This window comes from Cynocephalus volans, chromosome 9, assembly GCF_027409185.1.
Source record: "Cynocephalus volans isolate mCynVol1 chromosome 9, mCynVol1.pri, whole genome shotgun sequence".
Taxonomy (NCBI): Eukaryota; Metazoa; Chordata; class Mammalia; order Dermoptera; family Cynocephalidae; genus Cynocephalus; species Cynocephalus volans.
In genome coordinates, this window is record NC_084468.1 from 108,067,086 (window position 1) to 108,087,851 (window position 20,766).

The 20,766-nt window shown below is 38.3% G+C and overlaps 1 protein-coding gene across 2 annotated transcripts in view; it reads left to right on the forward strand.

Annotated features, from left to right (window-relative positions):
• AFG2A (AFG2 AAA ATPase homolog A) overlaps positions 1-16,724 on the forward strand; it is a 362,485-nt gene extending 345,761 nt beyond the window's left edge. For both annotated transcript variants that reach the window (XM_063107833.1, XM_063107834.1), the window contains one exon: positions 15,851-16,724. In XM_063107833.1, coding sequence (XP_062963903.1) covers positions 15,851-16,027 — 177 coding nt within the window. In that variant the 3' untranslated portion in view covers positions 16,028-16,724. The remainder of the gene's footprint in view (positions 1-15,850) is intronic.
• The last annotated feature ends 4,042 nt before the right edge of the window (positions 16,725-20,766 follow it).

The following is a 20,766-nucleotide window of genomic DNA, read 5'->3' on the forward strand; positions in this document are numbered from 1 at the left end:
TAGTCTATTAGCTATTCATGACCCTTGCCCCCTCCCCCAAAACTTGAGTTTTTGTTTGCTTTCTCTTCTGATTTTGATTGTCTTCTCCAGCTACCAAAAAAAAAAAAAGAATAGATTTAACACAAAGATAGCTTCTTTTGACTTTGACCATATCCTATACTGTAATCATCATTCAAAAAGAATAGCTTAATTTTCTTATACATTCTATAGTCATTTTCAAATAAGCTAATTGGTGGCCCTTGAGGCTTTTCAACTTAATTCTATTTTGGATGATATCTGTGGCCTGTAAATTAGCTGTACAGCCCAAGATGTTATCTGGACCCTGAATGAGCAATATGCCGTGGACATAAGTCCATAGTGGCACTTTTTCAACAGTACATTTTGAGTCAGTGTGTTGCCAAGACATCATGTGAGAGGAAGCAGTATACAAGCAACACACATTTATAAGGATAAAAGGCATTATTTTTAAATCCTCTCAGTCATTCCCTCCACCAACCAACATAGGCCTGTGCCAAATCACCTGTCCAGCCCTCCTCTTCCATCCAAAAAGCTAGAGTTGCCATGTTATCACAGTATGCTCGCTCGCTCGCTCTCTCTCTCTCTCTCTCTCTCTCTCTCTCTCTCTCTCTCTCGATTTAGCACACAAAACATGACCTGATTCATTTTGGCCCTATTGTATAGTACCCTTTCCTAGCCATAGTAACGAACTAGGCCAAACAGACTTTCCAGAGATTTTTTTTAGTTTTTAATACTGAGAAAATGAGGACTTTCTGGTGGCTAAAGCTGTGAGATATAAAACATAGGAACTGTATGTGGTCATGTGAAGCCAAAGTACAGAGAGAAGCAGAGATAAAAATTATGAAGGGAAAATCCTGATGGCATTTCAGTTCCTGGTTCCAGTTGTCCCACTGATACCCAGCCACAGTCCTGTCTTTATGTTCTCTTAGACCCAGTAATATCAGTGTAATCAATTTTCTCCTTTTTGATTCAAATTGGGTTTCTATCCCTATTAATTGAGCCGTAATATACAGCATAAGTCACAAATGATTGCACATATGTAGGGAAATAAGAGAAGCTGAGGCAGAATCTAGCCCACCTTGCTCAAAGGCATTCACAAAGGTAGTGTGAAAACTACATGTGAGTCCCCTTTGATTAAAGTTAGCTTGGTCATGTTTGTTACGGTAATTAAAGTATACATCTTAAACTCTTCAGGATTTAGGTTTCTTCTTGAAACAGATCAAAAGTATTCAATAAAAGATTGATATAAAAATTTAGTAATTCTGAGGTTAACCCAAAACTTAATGTAATCTTTCATGGGAACATTTGGAGGTTGGGGGGTGGGGTTGCTAAATTCCACAAATATTACTAAAATGAGCAATCGGCAGAAAGATATTTTAAAATATTTTGTTCCTGCATGTAAAATCTCATTTTATTACAGAATTCTTTTGTTAAAGGCACAGCTATGCTGGGCTACTGCCAAAGTGATGGGATCTTAACAGGCCAGTTAATTTTAAAAGATTCACAAATTCTGGGCCTTGGAACTACTGATGGTAAAGTGTATTTCACACTTTAATATAGTGTTTAAACTTACACCACATCTTGTGAACTTATATGCATCTGTGAGAGAGAGAGAGAGAGAGAGAGAGTGTGTGTGTGTGTGTGTGTGTGTGTGTGTACATATGAATGTAGATTGTTTATTTCAAAGAGAACAAAATTGGTGGGGAAGAGCAGGGAAAACCTGTGAAATAATTCAGAATTTCTGCTGGCTCTCATGTTCTTCAGTGTAATTGTAAAATTTGTACAAAAAATATCTTGAATACACTGTCCCAAAGGTGGTCTGGGTTTATTTCCAGTTTGATGTCAGCATGCTAAAATGAAGTTGCTTGTTACCAAGACATAGCCTAATGTTTAGTGATTAGATCTCCAAATGAAAATGTACAGCCTCAAGAGGAAATTCTTGACCCTTGCTTCAATGTTCTCCTCTTTACAACATTACATGGTGTTTTTATGTGTATATTTTATTGTTCATAATAGAGAATACATTGACTAAGATTGCAAAATGGTTTCTGTTGTATTATAATGCCCTTGTGTCCGGTTGATTCACAGCTCTGTGAAAAGAAATTCTGCTCAGTTAGAAATGTCTACAGGTCTCTTTCCAATGATAAATTTTTTATGGTTAGAAATCTGAAGGAAGTTTACCTACTTTAAAATGATGATGTAAAGCATATGGATACAAGCTGACCAGTTAGTTCTGTTCGTTAGAGTTTGGTGTTGGTAACACCAAGGTCAAGGGTTCAGATCCATAGACGGAACAGCTGCCAAAATAAATAAATAAAGTATATAGATTCAGTCCTAAGATATACTAAATACTTACACTCAAATACACTCAATTTTATGCCTTTAAACTTTACAAACTAGGTGAATAATCTATCCTTTAAAAATTCACCATTAACTCTTCAAATATATCAAGTGTGACATTTCCAATACCAAACCAGTCCCACCAAGTGTTAATTTAATTACATCTTTTAAATTTAATTTTCTTAAAAAATGATTTATTCATTATCAACAAGGAGTTTCATCCATCCTTCTTTTTCCACAACACTTTCCATATCTGTGGGCTGCTATTATGGCCTTTCTCATAATTATTAGTTTAAGATTAACAAGCAGACATTTTTCAGTATTTCCCTAGGATACTTATGGCTTTTCTCATTGCAGAACTTGACACAAACCTCATTCTCTCATTAGCATTCTTGCTAAGGAATTTGGATAATAGTAGTTAAGAAAGAATGTTTAGGTTTGATAGTCCATTAAGTAATAGACTTAATGATCAGAAGAGAAAAATGTATGAATATTTTGGTTAAAGCCTCATAACCTGAATTATCTTTATTCTCCACTTTGGCCTGGACAAAGAGTAGCTGCAATGAAAATGATTTTTAAGTTCTATATCACATATGTAATTTTTTTAATTGTTAAAAGGCAGGCGATGGAGCACACTATTGGCTTTCAAATCAGTGAAATCAGAAATTTCTCCCTTTTTTTCACCCTCTTTTTAGAGGACATGCAGGAAATAAAGTTCAAAGGGTATCTCAGTCCTTATAAGATGACAGCCTATATAATTTTGCAAAGAAGGAAACAACTCCCTCACATTAAATACCCAGTGTGTTGTGTTAGTACCAAACATCAAAACCTACATGCAGTTAAATTCACTCATTGGTTAACTGAAATTATACATAGTTAATACGTATCCCTTATAAATTCTAATCTTATGTTGGGAACTTGGGTTTTAAACTCCTTAACTATTGTACTTAAGTTTGCAGTCTTACTGTCTTATTAACTTATGTTATTGTAGTTTTTTTGTTATTTTTTCCCTTTTTTTTTCTTTTAACATTTAATTACATTTTTGTGGGGTACAGTGTGTTATTTCATTTTTAATTTTTTTTCTAATTTATTTATTAATATTATTTTTTTTACATTCTAAGATGTTGTGGAGCAGTGAGGGGGGGAGGTGGAGAGGGAAAGAGGGAGTCAAATAGGGTGGGAGGAGGAGGAAGGAGAGAGGGTGTGGTCAAGGCCCATGACACCCCCCCTTATTCTGGCAGGGGAGACCAGGGAGCTTCAACCAGCGGCTAGGTCATTGCTAGGCTGGATGCAGATATCAGGGGGGTGTGACTGAAGCCCTCAGCCCCCCAGTGCCCTGACTCAGCCCAGGGTGTTTCTGGTGATGGCTCAGTTGTCATCGCTGGGCTGGGTGCGGACATTAGGGGGACATGGTTGAGGTCCTTGACCTCCCACTGTCCCGGCTCAGGAACCCAGGATGTTTCCAGTGGCAGCTCGGTGGTCATCACTGGGCTGGTTGCACATGTCAGGGGTGTGTGGCTGAGGCCCACAGCCCTCCCCCCTACCCCAGCTTGGGAGCCCAGGGGGCTTCTAGGTTTTATAGGTGTTCTTTTGGTGGTGTTAGATCGTTATTGGTTAATATCAAACTCTGTCTCTGATCTGTGGGTTTTTTGTTTTTTCTTTCAGTTTTGTGTTGGATTATTCACTGTTAGTTCACTTAAACTCTGCAGTGGAACTAATTTGTTGTCCTTTGGTTATTTCTTAAATGGGGGAACTTCCTGTGGGAACCAGCACTTGGTCCCTGTGGTTTAGCTAAATTGCTGCTTTGCTGCTGATTCCCTGGGGAAGGCTTTTTGTGCAGCTCAGGTTTTAATTGTTGACCTTATAATCACTTCCAGGTCTTGTGAGGTCAGGTACATCTGGTTTGTGTGAAAACTCTGGTTTGGGCCTGACTCTTCAGCAAACTGTACCCCCTGCAGTTTTATTTCTGACCATTCTACACTGAGAGCCTGTGCTGATTGGAGGGCAGGTCAGCTATCCATGCTGAGCCCCCGTGTTCCCCTGGTGGCCCATCTCCCTCACCACCCACACTCCAAACACTTTCTATGGAATGGGTCATGTGTGGGTTGTGATGAGTCACTGGCCTCTGAGTGACTCCTTTTCTCAGGTTTTGTGGCTCCTTTCCTTTGTGGGTCCATGGGAACCCTGTTAGTGGTTATTCTGGCCTGGAGGACACCAAGGCCCTCTTCTCCCCTGCCACTTCCCAGCAACTTCATATGAAGGGCACAGCAGCGGCTTTTGCCAGCTCTTGCTCTGTGTGCTCACCAGGGCCAGCCTTGAAGCGGCTTTGGCTCGAAATGGTGGGAACAATCCTTTCTTTCTCTCATAATGGCTTCCGTAGGTCTCTCCTCCTCTTCCCCTTAGCTCTAGTAGTCCCAGCTTGGCTATCGTTGCTTTTTAATAGTTGTAAACTGGTTGATTTGTGGGGAGAGTGACGCTGGGGACCGTTTATTTCGCCATCTTGACTGGAAGCCTTTTTTGTTTTTTTTTAATAAATGAAAATAGGATATAGGTCTTTAGGTTCCTCTTCATATCAATAAAGACTTAAATAAGCATTCTGTTATACTTAGGAGTAGCTGTTAAAATTTTCTAGGGTACAAGAGCGGAGTCTAAGAAAGTAAAAACTACTTGCCTCTAGCATAATCAACTCCATTTTCTAGTCTCCAACTGATAATTCCAGCCAAATTGTATTCTGGCCTAAGTTATCTAGAAAGGGAAAATTAGGTATTATTATGAAGCATCCATAGCATTTAAGAAGGTTTGAAATATAATTACTATAGAGCAGTGGTTCTTAACCCTTTTGGGTATTGGGTCCTTTTTAGGCAATGATGAAAGCTTTGAACCCTCTCTCTAGAAAAACACATATATGTGTATATAGGTATATGTTTTCATAGGTTTCAGTATATTCTTAGATCCATCTAGATATCCATGGACCCTGGATTAAGAATCTTTTCTATATAGCCAATAAATACACAAAACTGGTGAAATACCACTTGAAATAATGTCCAAAGAAGACAATGTTACTTTATTATTATTTGAATTTAAAACAAAATATAATTTGACCTTCTAAACCAATGGATTATAAACAACATAAGCATTACCAGGCAGAGGAAATAGAGACCATCTTAAAAATGTAAAAATAGGGGAATATATAATTAGTGTTTTCAGAATATCTTATTTGATGGTGATGGTGTGCTTTCACTTAATTAAAACCTTTTTTATTGATTGATATGCTAGAGGAGGAAAAGGGCTTTCCTTTCTTTTAGAAAGAATACTTCTGTCAAGGAAAATGACAGCCATTAAATAAGTGTAAAATTAATAATCATATTGTCTGCTCACTTCTTATTATGTGCTAATGGTATATTTGTTGTTTGCTCACAGAGACCTAACTGCAGATGCCCTTTAGCTAGCTACAGATTGTCGAGTCATTTTATCTATTTAACACAGATAGCCATTAACACCATACCACTATTTAAAATGATTTTAGGGATGCCAAGCAAGTCTGCTGATCAGCCCAGGCCAACCTGAAGATGATTGGAGAATGGGAAAGGAATGAAAGAACCCAATACAGATTAAGACTGGATGTAAAGGTGCAAAAGGTTCTAATGCCCAAACACTTCATTCTGCAAGTACTTAGAGTTCAGGATCTCAAACTAGACTACCCAGAAGCTAACAGAGTTTCAAAGCAGGCAACTTTATGTGTGTAACAGTGAGGCAAGATATGGGGGCTGGCAGTAAAGACAGCTGACAGATGAGGAAACATAGAGTATATTAAAAGCGATTAACACCCTTGCCCACCTGCCCCCCCTAGCCTCTGCCTCCCAAGCTCCTAAAACACTGGCAGGGGAGGATCAAGTCCTTCAGACTTGGGGAGGAGTCCTGGAGCTCTTCATGTAGCTGAACTTTGCTTGTTTTCCTCTCCTAAGTACAAGTCCTGTCCTCTCTATGTCTGGGACCAACCTAAAGCTCTTCCATATGTGGGTGCTTTTACCCAAAGTTTGGTGCCTTTTTCAGGGCTCCACCAGCTTTCTGGCCATAGCTTGGTCATCAGCACCACTGGAGCCCAGAAAATACATCTCAATGTAAGATAGTGCCAGAGACATTTTTATAGTAGACAGTTATCTTGGTAGCAGTTGTCCCAGCAGGAGGGGTGTGTGTGTGTGTGTTGGGGTGGTGGGGGGGAGTGAGTATTAAAGCAAAAACTAGCTTATATTCTCTGTTCAGAGTTGACCACAGCAGGAGACCTTTTTTTGTATTTGCAGAGGTAATAATTGGTCAAGGACATGCTAAACTGGTGTGTCTGGGAAATAGAACAGGATCGAGGCTTGCAGGGCCTTAATGGAACTTCTAGTCTAGTAAGGGAGATAGACATTTAACACAAGTAACTCTATATCTGAACAATTATTATATGGCAGAGTAGTGCAGGTGGCTATGAGACTATAAAACAAGTGATCCTAAAACAACGAGGCATGGAGAGATTGTGAGATTGCCTCTAAGAATGCCTCCCTGTGGAAATGTTTACACTGAACCTTGAAGATTAAGTAGATGAACTAGTGCTTTGCACACCATGAAAAGTCCGCCATGAAAGCAGGACTTTGTTTCTTCATTGCTGTATTTCCCAGTGCTTGTTACCTTGTAGGTGGTCAATTAAGATTTCTTGAATAAATGAATGAATATGAGGCAGCCAACTTACCATAGTGGTTCCTGTGCTCTCCATTTCCATACCAGTTGATTTGTTCTTTTCAAAACTAAAAATACTCCACATTTAGAATTCCCACAGGTGCAAATGCTTGTAGAAACGATATGCTGGAAAAATTAAATGAAAACTCAAGACTTTTCTAGCCCCAAAGCTCTATGAAATAATCAATTCATTTGTAAATTATAAAAAAACAAAAAGCTTCTCCGTGCAAGTAATAATAAAAGGTTGTACAGTGGATGTGTACATACCTCAGCTATATATTTTAAAGACCTCAAAATTACTTTAATTTAACAGAATTAAGCAATCACATGTTTTTTCCCCTTCTCTAATGTCATTAGGCTTTGAATGTGTCTTTACAGAAATTTTTATTTTGTTTTGAGTCAGTGCCGTGTATGGCATTCTACATTGTATGACTTTAACATAATTCCAGATGGATTAACTATCATAAAGCTTATTTTGCACACAATCCAAGGGAATTTAGCTGAAGAGCAATAGTTAGGTAATTCTTTAAGTCTGAAATCTGTCTTCCAAAATTCTTACTTCTCACCTCCCTACTAAAAGTTTTTCGGTGGAGTGGGATTTTTAAAGCACTTTAAGTGCCACTTGCTTCCCCTCTGAATCCCTTCTCCAGCACCATTTTACTCTCTGAGCTGCTCTCCTAGTAGTTTGGGGCACCCCTTGCTGTTTGTGCCTGCCACAGTCTGACTTCCATCTGCCCTCTGCAGCCAGGGGCCTGCTGCGCTCACTTCAGTCACATCTTTCATGCCTGGCCATTCAGCCACCTTTCAGGGCGTCTCAATGGGCCGGGAGAATGGGCCCTCCCTCTGCATCCACATGAGCACATAATCTCCCAGGTAGCCTCCTCCTTGAAGCATCTCCAGTGCATGCTGTTCGCAAACAGCAGGACACCACTCTCTACTGGGTTCCTAATCCCTCCAACACATGGAGAAAGGAGGTCGTGGGGCTGCAAAAGTGAAAAGAAAAGCGAGGGGGCGGGTGAGCGGAGCGAACACAATGTCAGCGCTCGGGCCCTCCAGCGGCTGCGCCACAATCAGCGCCAGCTGCAGCCCAATTAAGCTCAACAGGTCACAGGTGTTCCAGACAGAAGATGCTTTTAACAAAACCACTTTCTCGAAAATACCTAAGACTTTTTAAAGCACTGAAGCCCATTTCTTTTGGTGGATTCCTTAAAGCTATTTAGTACACTTGAAATACAAAGAGGCCAGAGTCACATTTAGGCCTCACTGGAAGGCGTGCTTTCTTCATGCCTAACAGCAGGAGAAGCGGACAGGCCGCCGCTGCCGACCCCAAAGACAGCATCTCTGCCAATGCGTGGATTCAGTGTGCAGCTGCTGGAGAAAGCGCGTGGCAGGAGTCCCTCTCCTCCTGCCCAGTCTCTCCTTATATTGCAGCCGGAACTGTGCAGTACACCCACTCACGCAAGAAATTGCTGCTTGGCCGTATCCTTGTACTCTTAAATAGCAGTCTCCAGGATGCAGTTGTAGTTTTCCTATGAACTTCTAAGCAGTCTAGCCATGTGCTGGTTAAACTAGGTGTACAAATTCAGCTATCAAGAGCTACTTTTCCTTCTCATCTAAGGTAACCTAATAAATAAGCTTCCTCTTCTGGAACGTTTAAAATTGTTGACTTAGGTTTCTCCACAGATTCGAAAGCTCCCTGTGCCTGTGCAGGGGTGGGGTAGGGAGTGACTGGAACCAAATAGAACTTTAGTCGGTTGTTCAAGCTGCCTTGGGAACTTTGTTACCCTTCTACCTTTCTTTGAGGACACAGATAATCTCTGGAAGATAGTTAGGAATTAAGCGGTGATGGTTTAATTAGAATTTCAGCATCCCTATTGGAAAGGAGTAGGATCTTGGTTCTCCTCATACACAGACCTATTTGTAGCAACATCTCTTTTCCCAAGCTTTCATGCCACTGACGGGTATGTTTTCCTGTTGATTACTGTAATCTCTGTAGAGCCAATAGCAAGGAAATGCAGATACTATCCAGGCCTTATCTGAAAATGGAAGTAACTTCTTAAATTGACTGTTGGGTTGGTGATTTCTCAATGCACCAGAAAAGAAGCTAGTGCTGCTGTTAAACTGAAAAGAACAAGGGAAGGGTTATAGCAGAGCCAGGATAACTACCCAGAATAATGCCCAACATTTTCAGTTTTTCCTTCCTGTCGATTAGTTTTTGGTAAACAGCCTTTGCTGTGACTGTTACTCTTTATCACCTCATTTAAAAAAAATTATTACTGCCTGCTTAGAATCCATGTTGATTTTAATTTTTGCAATATGCCTGTTTCTGTTTCGTTAAGCTGAGACACCTGTTTAAACTCTTCTTGTCTTGTGGATTGAGGGAAAGAACTGTAGGCTGTGTATAAGAGGTTTCATTTTTTCTGCAGTTGAAGTAAGACATTGTTCTTATTCTTCATGGCATTCAGAATTTGCACAATTGCCTCTTTTGCCCTTTTGCATTTAAAAGTGAGGTAATTAGATTTCCCAAGGTTCAATGGTCAAGAGCCTTCTCGTCCTGGGGAGTTGCTTCCCCACACTGCTCGTAAGTGGAGTTGTCTCACGTAATCCAGTTATTGCTATATTGTTGTTTCTAAAGGCACTGCTGTTTCAGAGTATGAAAATTCATACTCATATATCCATTTGCTTTCATGCTGAGTTGCTTTTTCCCGCATTAGAAAATAATTACTATTTTACTCAGTGACTTTGTTTTGAAGAATTCTAAATAATTCACTAAAAATCTTTTCCCTTCCTATCTCTTAGGAATTCTTCTCAAATATGCCTAAATCTTTCACATAGAGAGTTCCTGATTATTGTTTTACGGTTTTGTCAGATATCTGATAGTCAGGTCTGTCATTACTGCTAAATGAATGGAAAGAGAATTTGTGTCATGTTGGCACCAAATAAATTGATCTCATGGCCACTGAAACAAAACCATGTCTTAGTCTAGCTATGACAGTGAAATCTTGGACTCATTCTACTTGTCTTTTGTCTCATTTTCTCATTTCCACAAGCAGATGATGTTTTCACCTTTACAACAAGGCATATATGTATTCTGCAAGCTTGGGTACTGACTTTTTAGTCAAAACTGAGTACGCATATACACTCAGCTTTACAGAGCCAGCCAAAACATTTTTGCTTTTACAGCCTAATGGCAAAAGCAACCTTGCTGGTAGTTGGCTAATAATTCATTTAAATGATCTAGTCTGTAGCCTATGGGGGAAGAGGACAAGATGGTGAAGGGATTAGAGGAAAGCTTCCAAAATCCTTTTTGCCAAAGAAGTTAAGGAGCTCAATTGGCTAAGGGTTTTCTTTCTAAACAGGTTAGTTTAACATTCCAGACAGTCTGTGATTCAAATTCATCAATTCATCTACACATCGTCTCAACAAAGTTCTTCTGTGGCCTCATGGGAAAAATTCAGCTGAATTCTCCCATCAGTGAAATAGTTCCAGACTCCATCTGGCTTTGAATGTGATACCAACAGAGTGATGAGCTTTGTGGTCCCTGTGTACACTGTAGAGATAGATATGCACATATATACACACACACTCATTTGGTTTTCTTACAAACTTTATAGATAGTAATGAGAAAGGTTCTAGTTTAAACTGAAGGCCTTTCTTCTCAGTTCTGTAATATTCATTTCCAAATTTGTGTTGGCAAGTTTGTCTGAAAAGACCTCACTTTTCCAAAGCTTAAAGCAGAAAGGAAAATCCCTCAACAATTAATTGTCTTACTTTCATCAAGTTAGATAGTAAGTCACTATTTGTACAATTTTTTTTAACAAAGCTTCCATTCTAGTCCTCCAAACCAATATATATTTCTGTATAATTTGTAAATTTTCCGGAATCTTTCTCAATTCCAGTGCAGTGTTTTTCCATGACAACGCAAGAAGCTCTTGTCCCTGTGTAACAATTTTGACACCTAAAGAGGCATCCCTCAAAAATAACACAGGTATAATTGTGTTCATGCTAGAATTTGTAACTTATATTACTTCTACAAAACAAACAAACAAAAAAGCTAGACCCAAAGTAGTGCCACAGACTGAAAACATTGTTTGAGATGAACTTATATCACAGTGTTAAACAATTTTTGTTATTTACTTTATCTTTATTCCAAAAACTTAAGTATAACTGGCAAAGTCTAGATTGTATGAAACATCAATAAAATACTACAGGATATTGGCCAAATATCAGAAAGATGCACATAGCATGCACTTTTTGAAAACTTGTTTGTGGTTAAAGAACTATCAGTTCAGTTCAACAGACATGCATTGACGATTTACATATCCCAGAATACAAATGAGTTCTGTGGCTGCTGCCACTGTTGCTGCCCTTTGACTCCATTAAACTGGCTGGTCCTTCTCCTATCTCTTGGTTTCTTTCCTCCTGCTCAACCCTTTCTCTCTCCTCTTAGCCCTTAAATATGTGTGTCCCTTATGTTTCTGTCCTTCACCTCCTTCCCTTTTCTCTGAATAGTGTAGAGCAGAATTAAAAAGGATATGAGATAAGCAAGAGCCATATTGTGCCTTGAGATGTTTAGGCTTAGCATCTCTCAAAGTGTGTGCTAAAGGTCACTAGCAAACCATTTACAGGTGTTCTGCCAAAAACAGGGGAGCAGAAGAGTTCCATGGGAAACACTGGGTATCTTAATCTGTTCAGGCTGATGTAACAAAACCTGAGACTGGGTAATTTATAAACAATACAAATTTATTGCTTTCTCTCTGGAGCCTGGAAGTCCAGGATCAAGGCACGAGCAGTTTGGTATCTGGCAAGGGCCCATTCCTCATGGAAGGCTCCTTTTAGCTGCGTCCTCACATGGTGGTAGGGGCAAATTAGCTCCCTTAGGCCACTTTTGTAAATGCACTGATCCCTTGTTTTGGGGAGACAAATTCAGACCGTAGCACTGGGTTAAAGGAAGTTAAACAGATCATCATTGCTAGGCTTTGCAAAATCTTTAAAATGTTATTGTGCACTGTGGGGGAACAGAATGTGTCTAGTATTGCCCAAAACTTACTTGATCATGGAATACTTCCCCTGAACAGACACTAAATCTCAAGGGAAATGCTGGCATGGGCCATGAGAGCAAGCAGGAAAGGTGTACTTTTTGGGGGGAAGTATTTTTTCTTGGGAAATATCATATCTCAGAACTCATGTCAAAATAAGTGGCTCCCAGAGCAAACAGAAACCAGCCATCATGAAGTGTACATCCCCCAAATATTTCCATTTCCAGACATACCTTTTTATTTGGATTGGGAGAGAAGAATCAATAATTCAGTTAATATTTTTCCTGTTGAAATTTCTACTAAGAAGACCTTTCATGAGGAAAAATTTTTTTTTTAAAAAAAGGAAACTTTACGAGTCAGCTGCTTGTGCATCAGCTGGATTTGCTTTAGGGCGTTAGAGAGGACTGTCATTGACTAGTTTTCACTGTCATTGTGGCACACTTGACTTTGAAAACTCATTGTTATTTTTTGTGATATTTAATGGTAGAATTACTCTTTTTTTAATTCTCCATTTTACGAGTTCAGTGTAATCCCTAGTCTCTCTCATCCCACCTTGGTGTTTCTTTCCTCACTTTATTCCTTCTCATCAGAATGCCCTTTCCTTACCTGTGTGCATATCTAAATTCTGTCTCTCACACCTTGCTTTACAAAGCAGTGATTTCTTCCTTCTCTCCACACCAAAGCACTTTTCTTTTACCTCCCTGCCAGTACATCTAATACCATGCCACACTTGGAAATTAACCTGTATTTATCCCCTACTGGGTTGTGAGTAAGGGAGGACAGATATTGCGTTTTGGACATCTCTGGGTCTTCTACCTGGCCTTACGTAGTTATTGCACAGAGTAGTTTTCAGTAGATGTTGATTTGATGAAAGAGTCACTGTCCTGTTTACAGTTTTCTCCGTTACTGGTTGTATATGGCTAAGTAATGTGGTATGAAAGCAAAAGTGGCAGAAAGGACTGCCTAATTGACTGATTTTCAGGGCATCCTTTATAAATAAAAAGAAACAGGATAATGTTTATTGAAGCAAGTGTTGAATTCAGGCAGTCTTTCTGCCACCCTAGGAAGTACTAACAGCTGCTATCCTTCCTCTAAACAAGGAAAAATATCTTCGTATGAGGTCCTTGAGTACCAGTATCCAGCTGCTGTTTCCCTTTTCATTGTTTCTGAAAGGTTCTATAGGTCATCCCTATCTAATCCAAACATTTCTCAGTGCTCTGGTCAAAACTCTGTCCAAGTTTTCTATATCTCATAATTTTGTAGTTCTCCAAATTGGATGGAATTGTTCATTAAAAGTTACATCAGTGCTAAATATAGTAGGAGAATTACTTTCAAATGTTAACATATGCTAGAGGCCCCAAGTTACAAACATCCACCCTTCAGGTGGCCACTACTGCTCTGACCATATCTCAACACCAAAGCCCCCTTTGTCACTAACATAACCACAAAAGGCAATTTATAGCTTATACGAAAATTTATAGATGCAGGTGTGAAAGAAGGAAAGTTGATCTGCAAAGGGAAATTGCTTAGGGGAGCTGACCCCAGGAACAACCTACTAGGCCTCAATGACACCCACTTCCCACTACCTATATTTCTCTTCCTTGCTGTGTTAGACTACCAGTGATTAGAGGAATATAATCATTTCTTCCTCTCCCAGTTTAATTACTGTGTATTAAGAGAGGGAGCCTACCAGACTGTTGGTTCCCTTTCTAAGATAATGCCAGCAGTGTTAGTCACTCACCATCTGGCCACGTGAACCAAATCCCCGGAACTTTCAAACGTTCTCTCCTGCTTTCCTCAACCCAAACCAACCCTCCTCCCCCCATTCTGCTGCCCACCATCACTTTACATGTGCTTATCTGGCCACTCTATTTGACATGCTTTCATCAGACTGTATACATACCTCTGTTAGCAAAATCACTGCATTGTACAAAACCTTTGGGCATCAGTCACATAGCAAATAAATTAATACAGTAATTAGTACCTATCTAGCACACATGGTAGATACTTAATAAATGTTCCTAACCATTATGTACTGGGCTTTGTATTCTGCTATGAAATGTGTAAGACGTGGCATTGGCCCAGGGACCTTGACTTCTCTTCTCCCCTTAGCCTAAGGAGGGAGCCACAAAATGGAACAATGGACATATCCCCTGTACTTGGCCTGGGAGTTGGGTTGCACTCCACCACTCAGCAGGAAATTCAGTGCTCTTTGCCTGTTCCAGTGATTCTTCTAACTTTTTAGCCGTGCAGCCGTTGCTTCAAATTCTTGGCCAGATGAAAAAAGTGCTGTTCAGATGGGGGGTGGGTCAGGACTCTCCCTCCCTACTTGGTCTGTTCACTTCCCTTTGTAGAGATCCACAAAGACCCCTTGGAACACAGTGGAGCTGTTGATTGATCATGCTGGACATTTCAGGGCCTTTTAATGTACTTATTAATTATTATAGTCTTGTTTCCAAAAGGACTCTTTTTGCACCAGAACACGTGACGAAGTGCTTTTAGTAATCCCTAGAAGTTTTGGTTTTTTCTTCAATCAGTTGGTAGCCACTCTCTCTTTTCAGCAAAGCATTAACATGCATAACCACTATAGTTAACTTCAGTATTCATTAATGAAGCCCAGAACTAATAGTTACATTGTCGTAATTTGACAAAGCCACCTAAATCTATGCATGTTTTTTTGAAAGCTCCCTAAACATGCTGCTAAATCCCCTAAAAAGCTACTAAACTGCTTTGGCAGCCATTAGCCCAGCATAAGCAGAGGAACTCTTTTCAGTAAGTGAACAAACAGAGAAAATATGCTGAATGGCTGGACAAATGTGTTTCAGCTGGCCCTTTCATTTACCGATATAAGGGCACAGTCAATATCAATCACTGTTTTCCCTGTTGCCCTGAAAATCACAATATCTCTTTTCATCCCACAAGCTCTTTTCACCACAGTAATGTGTCTTTAGAATGGCACTGACATCAGCCTGCTTCCGCTGTCTGAAGTCCAGAGAGCTTAAAAACACATTTCAGGATTCTTGAACCTTCTTCCCCTTCCGTTTCCTACCACCTACTCTCTTCCCTCCCTCTGCATCCATTCTACCCCCTCCCCAGATTCTTTTCAGTTCTTCCAGCTTTCCTTGCTGAGTAAACAGAATTCACTTCTCTGTTCTAATTCAGCTCTCCAAAGTAAATGTAGACAACCCTATGTGATATTCCCAAGATTTAAGAACTCCTTAAAGATGGTTTACATAAAAAATGCTTTTACATCAAAGGTTGAAAGGTATGTGGAAATTCTGTGCTATGACGAGGTGTACTGACGAGCAGGACTTCACTCTGTATCAGAGTATCTCCTTCCTCTGCCCGCCCTTTATCACTTGGTTGCTGCCTCCCCCCAGCACACATGCACACTCATTCTTTGCCATCCTATATTAAAAATATGTGTGTGCATGTCTGTTCCTTTACCAGTAAGAGCAAATGCTCTTAAGAGCAAGTGCCAGGTCTTATACATCTTTTTGTGCTCCTCATTCCGAGTACTTAATACATTATTTTGGAATGAAGGAAAGAACAGAAAGCTCTGTATATAATTACCTTTTATCCTTTTGAAAACTTAACTGGAATAACTTTTGCAGATAAATTTCAGCAATGTGTTATGGTTATAGAAGTTACCACAGATGAATATTTAGAATATTACGTTTCTAAAAAAGGTATTGGTTGTTTCCTCCTTCCTTTTATTATTTTTTTAATTTCAGATTACAGCTGTATGCAGAGAGGCAGCTCTGCTGGCTCTGGAAGAAGATATGCAAGCCAACTGCATTATGAAAAGACATTTTACTCAAGCATTGAGCACTGTCACGCCTAGAATTCCAGACTCATTGAGATGTTTTTATGAAGAATATCAAGAGAAGAGTGGACTACATACACTCTGAGGAAATATGCATATTCATTATTCTAAAAATTCTTTATAGAGAAAATTTGTTTCTTTTCTAAATTTTGTCTTGAGAGTGTTAAAAAAAATCCTTAATAGGCAGCGTGTCTGAAATACATTCACTGGAATTGAGGGGGGTTAGTTCTAATAGACATTTTGAATCTGTGAGTACAATGAAAATATCTCCGGGCATGAGTTCAAATCAGTTTTATCTGGAAATATGTGCTGAGTTTTAAAAAGCAAATGTTTAGCTTTTTTGTTTTTGATTTGGTTTATTCATTCCATGAAATGGTTTTCTTACTCTAGAATCTTTTATTGGCTTTCTAAATTGCAAACCCGTGGACATCAATTTTATACAAGAACACAAAAAATGTATGTGGATAAATTTGTGGTGAAAAATAGTCACAAATCTTTATTTTTGAGGACCAGACAATGAAGTGGCCAAATGTGCCAGCCAGGCTTATGTGGCCCTGTTTCCAAATATGTATTTGTTTTCATTATTATGTACACCTGCATATTCACTTTAGCCTTCTTAACCTGTACTTGTGGCAAAAAAAGAAAAAAAGAATTCAGAGTTATTTCATATAATACGATGCCCTTTGAAAGTTTTAAAAATTGCAAGTATAAACCCAGTTCAAACCTAGAGCAATAAGCTTGGTTTTTTCATAAAATGCTATAAATAAATCATATGAAGTGTTCGTGTTTTAACTTGTACGTTTTTTCAGGTTACCAGTAAACTTTTCAGTTCAAAGATAAACCAAATTGTACTCTTAATCATATTGTCTTATGTTGCATTCTAAATACGTATATTTATGCTCCTAAGTTATTTATCCTTATGATTTCTTGACACTTTAATAATCCATAAATACCTTCAAAAAGCTTTTGTTAAGTAATTCCCTGACTTCCAAATCAGAAGTCATGGAAATGACTGGTAATGGAAAGAATGTACATTTAAACTTGGTCATCATAGATCTTTGAAAATTTCCAGAAAGACAAGTCAGACAAGAAATACCTGGTATCAAAATAATGGTCTATACAGTTTTGTGGTAGCAGATACTCTGAGTTCACATCTCAACTATTTCATCCTGTGGCTACGAGAAATACATTTGCAAGACATTGGTTTACCAGTACATAAAACAACCCAAGAAACGAAGAATATTTCTATTTAGAACTGTGCTGTCAAATATAATAACCAGTAGTTATATGTGGCTATTTAAATTTAAATTAATTCAAATTAAATAATATTAAGAATTTAGTTTGTCAGACATGTTAGCCACATTTCAAATGCTCAGTAGCCACATGTAACAAGTGTCCACCATACTGGACAGAATAGGTTGTGCAACATTTCCATTACTCAGAAAGTTCAATTAGACAATACTGATTTAGAAAATAAGGCTTACACATTGAAATAAATAGAACCTCAAAATTACTTTCGTGCTGTCCTTTTTCCCTTTAGTTATTTATACAGAAAATTATGAAAAGAGAGGCCTTTAATTTCTTCCCTATTAAGAGCATGGCTTAAGGCACAAGAAAATAGGAGAAAATCTTATCCCCAAGGGTCTAAACAAGAAAATAAAAGAAATTCCATTCCCAATGAAATAAGAACCAGAAGGGTAAGCTTGCACTGACACCGAGGCCCTGGGGCTGAGGGTTGGGTGGTGGGGAGGCGGGTGGCAGTCTCAGTCAATAGGAGTTTAGATGTTAATGGCCATTCAAAGCCTTCAGCCCATATGATATATGAAGTAGCAATTGAGCCTCACGCATAATGCTCCGCTCTTTAATGACAACAATCTCAGTGTAAGGGTAGACTAGAAAACAAATTCTACCATTGGCCAGGGAGGCACAAAGAGACTCTCTGACTTGGCCTGTGGTTTGGATTAAAAGAGAGAAAGAGAGAGAGAGACCCCTCTGAGAATTTTGACTATGAGCTTACCTGCCCATGGCTTCAGGGTTTGAATTCACACGACCCTCAAATTTACAGAACCTCAAAACCTAGAAACTAACATGAAAACCTGGATCCAAGGTAGAAATATCCTTAGGGTGAGTAGCAGTTGCACCAGTTAGAGGAATATATCCTCATCCTGGCTAGAGAGGATTTCAGCAGCTAACACCCTGTTTACAGAGCTTGTAATACCAAAGTATGTGGAGCAGTGGGGCTTCCCTCATACTCTGCAGTGAAGCATAAATTGTTACAACCACTTGGAGAGCGAATAGCATATCTGATAATGTTAAAGACCCTATAATCCAACTGTTCTCTTAGGTGTGTATCCCAGAGCAAGTCTCACATGTGTACAATGAGGTAATAATGAAGGAGAAAGTTCATAGTACCACTATTCAAAAGTAGTAAGAAACTGGAAACAATCTAAATATCCATCAATAAGAGAATGGATTTATATGGAATAGTCATACAATGGAATACAATGGCCAAAAAAAATAATTAGAGCGACATATAAAACAGGGATGAAACTCAAAAAGCTGAGCCAAAAAAAGGAACATTTTAGAAGAATACCTATAATATTTAAAATTTAAAGCATGAAAACCAATATATGTTGTTTAGGGAAACATGAAAAAAAATAGGAAGAATTTCCTCAGGGAAGAAATTTGTGTATTTCAATTGTATCAGTAATGTTTCAAATCTTAAACTGAAGATGGTTACAGTCAATTATAATATAGTCTACACTTTTTGTATGCCTGAATATTCTCTGATAATTTTTAAAAGTTGGATCTTAAACCAACATCACAATCATGAATCTTTCTGCTCAGTTCCATGGACTTTCAATGCAGACCATAGTACCCACAAACTCATGTGTCTGGAACAGGAGTACTGGATACAGTGGAATAAAATGTCAGACAGCAAATAAGAGATCAGGCTTTTAGGACCCAGGAAACAAATTGAGAGAAATTTGTTGATGAAAGTCAGTGTGTAGGTGATACCTGTGCTTGTGCTATGGGAGACATTAAAACTGGGAGTAAGACATCTGTTTCCATGGTACCGTGGTGTTCTGCAAAGGAGCTGGAAGTTAAGAATTTTAAAAGATTTTAGAACACTACATCTTTAGTCTATTATAAGCCAATTATTTTGTATATCTCCAAATAAGAAGTTTGTACCCTCTTTACAACAGTACCAGTAAAAATCTGAGTCACACAGAAGAGTGGGTTAAGTGACATTAATAACAGTTTACCCCAGCTTTATATCCATGAGAGTTTTACTTCTAATTCCAGAGTCTCATGGTTGTGGATTTAAAATAGTGTATGATTCTGTTATTTAGGTTTGTTTGTGATGGAATACACAGTATAGTTCATGGAAAACTTAAGTTCAGCAAGGAAAGAAAATAACCAGCTTTCTGTTTTAGGAAGACAATTTGCTTTTTAGCATCTGTTTGGTCAGAAGTTTGCCTTTAGTCCAGATTCTTTTGGCATTTCAGAGGTATTGACATGACTTTTCAGTGTTCCAGAGATTTTAATTTGAATAGTATAGTTAATTTTTTCTTCTAGCAACAAAAATGGCTTCCAACTTTTGTTTCTTCATGGCCAAGAAACTGCCCTAACTTAGACTGAAAAATATTAAGTTCTGTCTTATTTCTAATGTGTAAAGTAAGTTTGAAAAATACAGGTTTTGCATTTTTGAAAAATGACGATTGAATTTATAGATGAACCAAACTTGAGTATATATTTAGTTTATCTTACTCAGGAGAAGGCTACAGAAAAGTTGCTGTAAAGGTAGAATAAAATTATTTCCCTGGTCTGTTGTTACTTAAGTTCCTAAATGTGAGGTTATTAGTGTCTTGGCTATTTTGTCATGTTTCCCTGACTCTCTTCTTTAAAGATGAGCACACACCAAAGAATCCTTTGAAATTATTTATGGATTAAATTAATACTGGTTTCCAAATGTGGTCCACATAGAAATTCTGATGTTCCACATTTATTTGCCTGCCTTCCTTGCATTTTCATTATAATAATTGTGTGCATGGATAGGCTTTTTACCTAATGTTTTTATCAATATACCCCAGTACCCTTTGTCTTTTGTGGCTAACTTTTGGAGAACAGGGTTCACTTTAGCAAATTTTGACAGAAAGAGGTATGTTACAGGGTTTTAAATGTCTTACAAAATGATTGGGAAATTTGTAGACTACCCTTTCAAGATTTAGTGATAAACATTTCGGGAAAGATGGTTAAGTGTCACACTTAACATACCCATACACAGCAAAACCCAAGGAAATGAAAAGAAAGAAAAATAGAAAAGTAGAATTAATCTGTGCTGAAATTAGGGGGCAAATATAACATTCATTACAAATTTCAAAGGCTGTTTCTCAAGTACAACACATATTGGACCAACTTAAAAAAGATCCAGGAAGATCATCTCTTTGCTTAAGCATGAGTGATGTGACAGGAAATACCTTATTTACTTGGTTTCAATACACCATCAATTTTTAGACTCACTATTTTAAAACTTTTTTTTTGGAAAAAGATAAAGTACTATAAATACTGATATTAATTTTAATATTAATATTATTACATCCTGATTCCAGAAACATGAAAATGTAAATAACATATGAAGGTACTTCAAAAAATTCTTGGAAAAGTGAAATTAAAAGGTAATATGAATCTTGCCATGAGCTTTTTGAAGTAACCGTGTACACATCTAAAATCAATTGAATACAGTTTAGTGAGAAGGGAGCTGATACATAATAATACATTCAAACATCTTAAGCCCACGGCAATTAAAATAACTACTTGCAC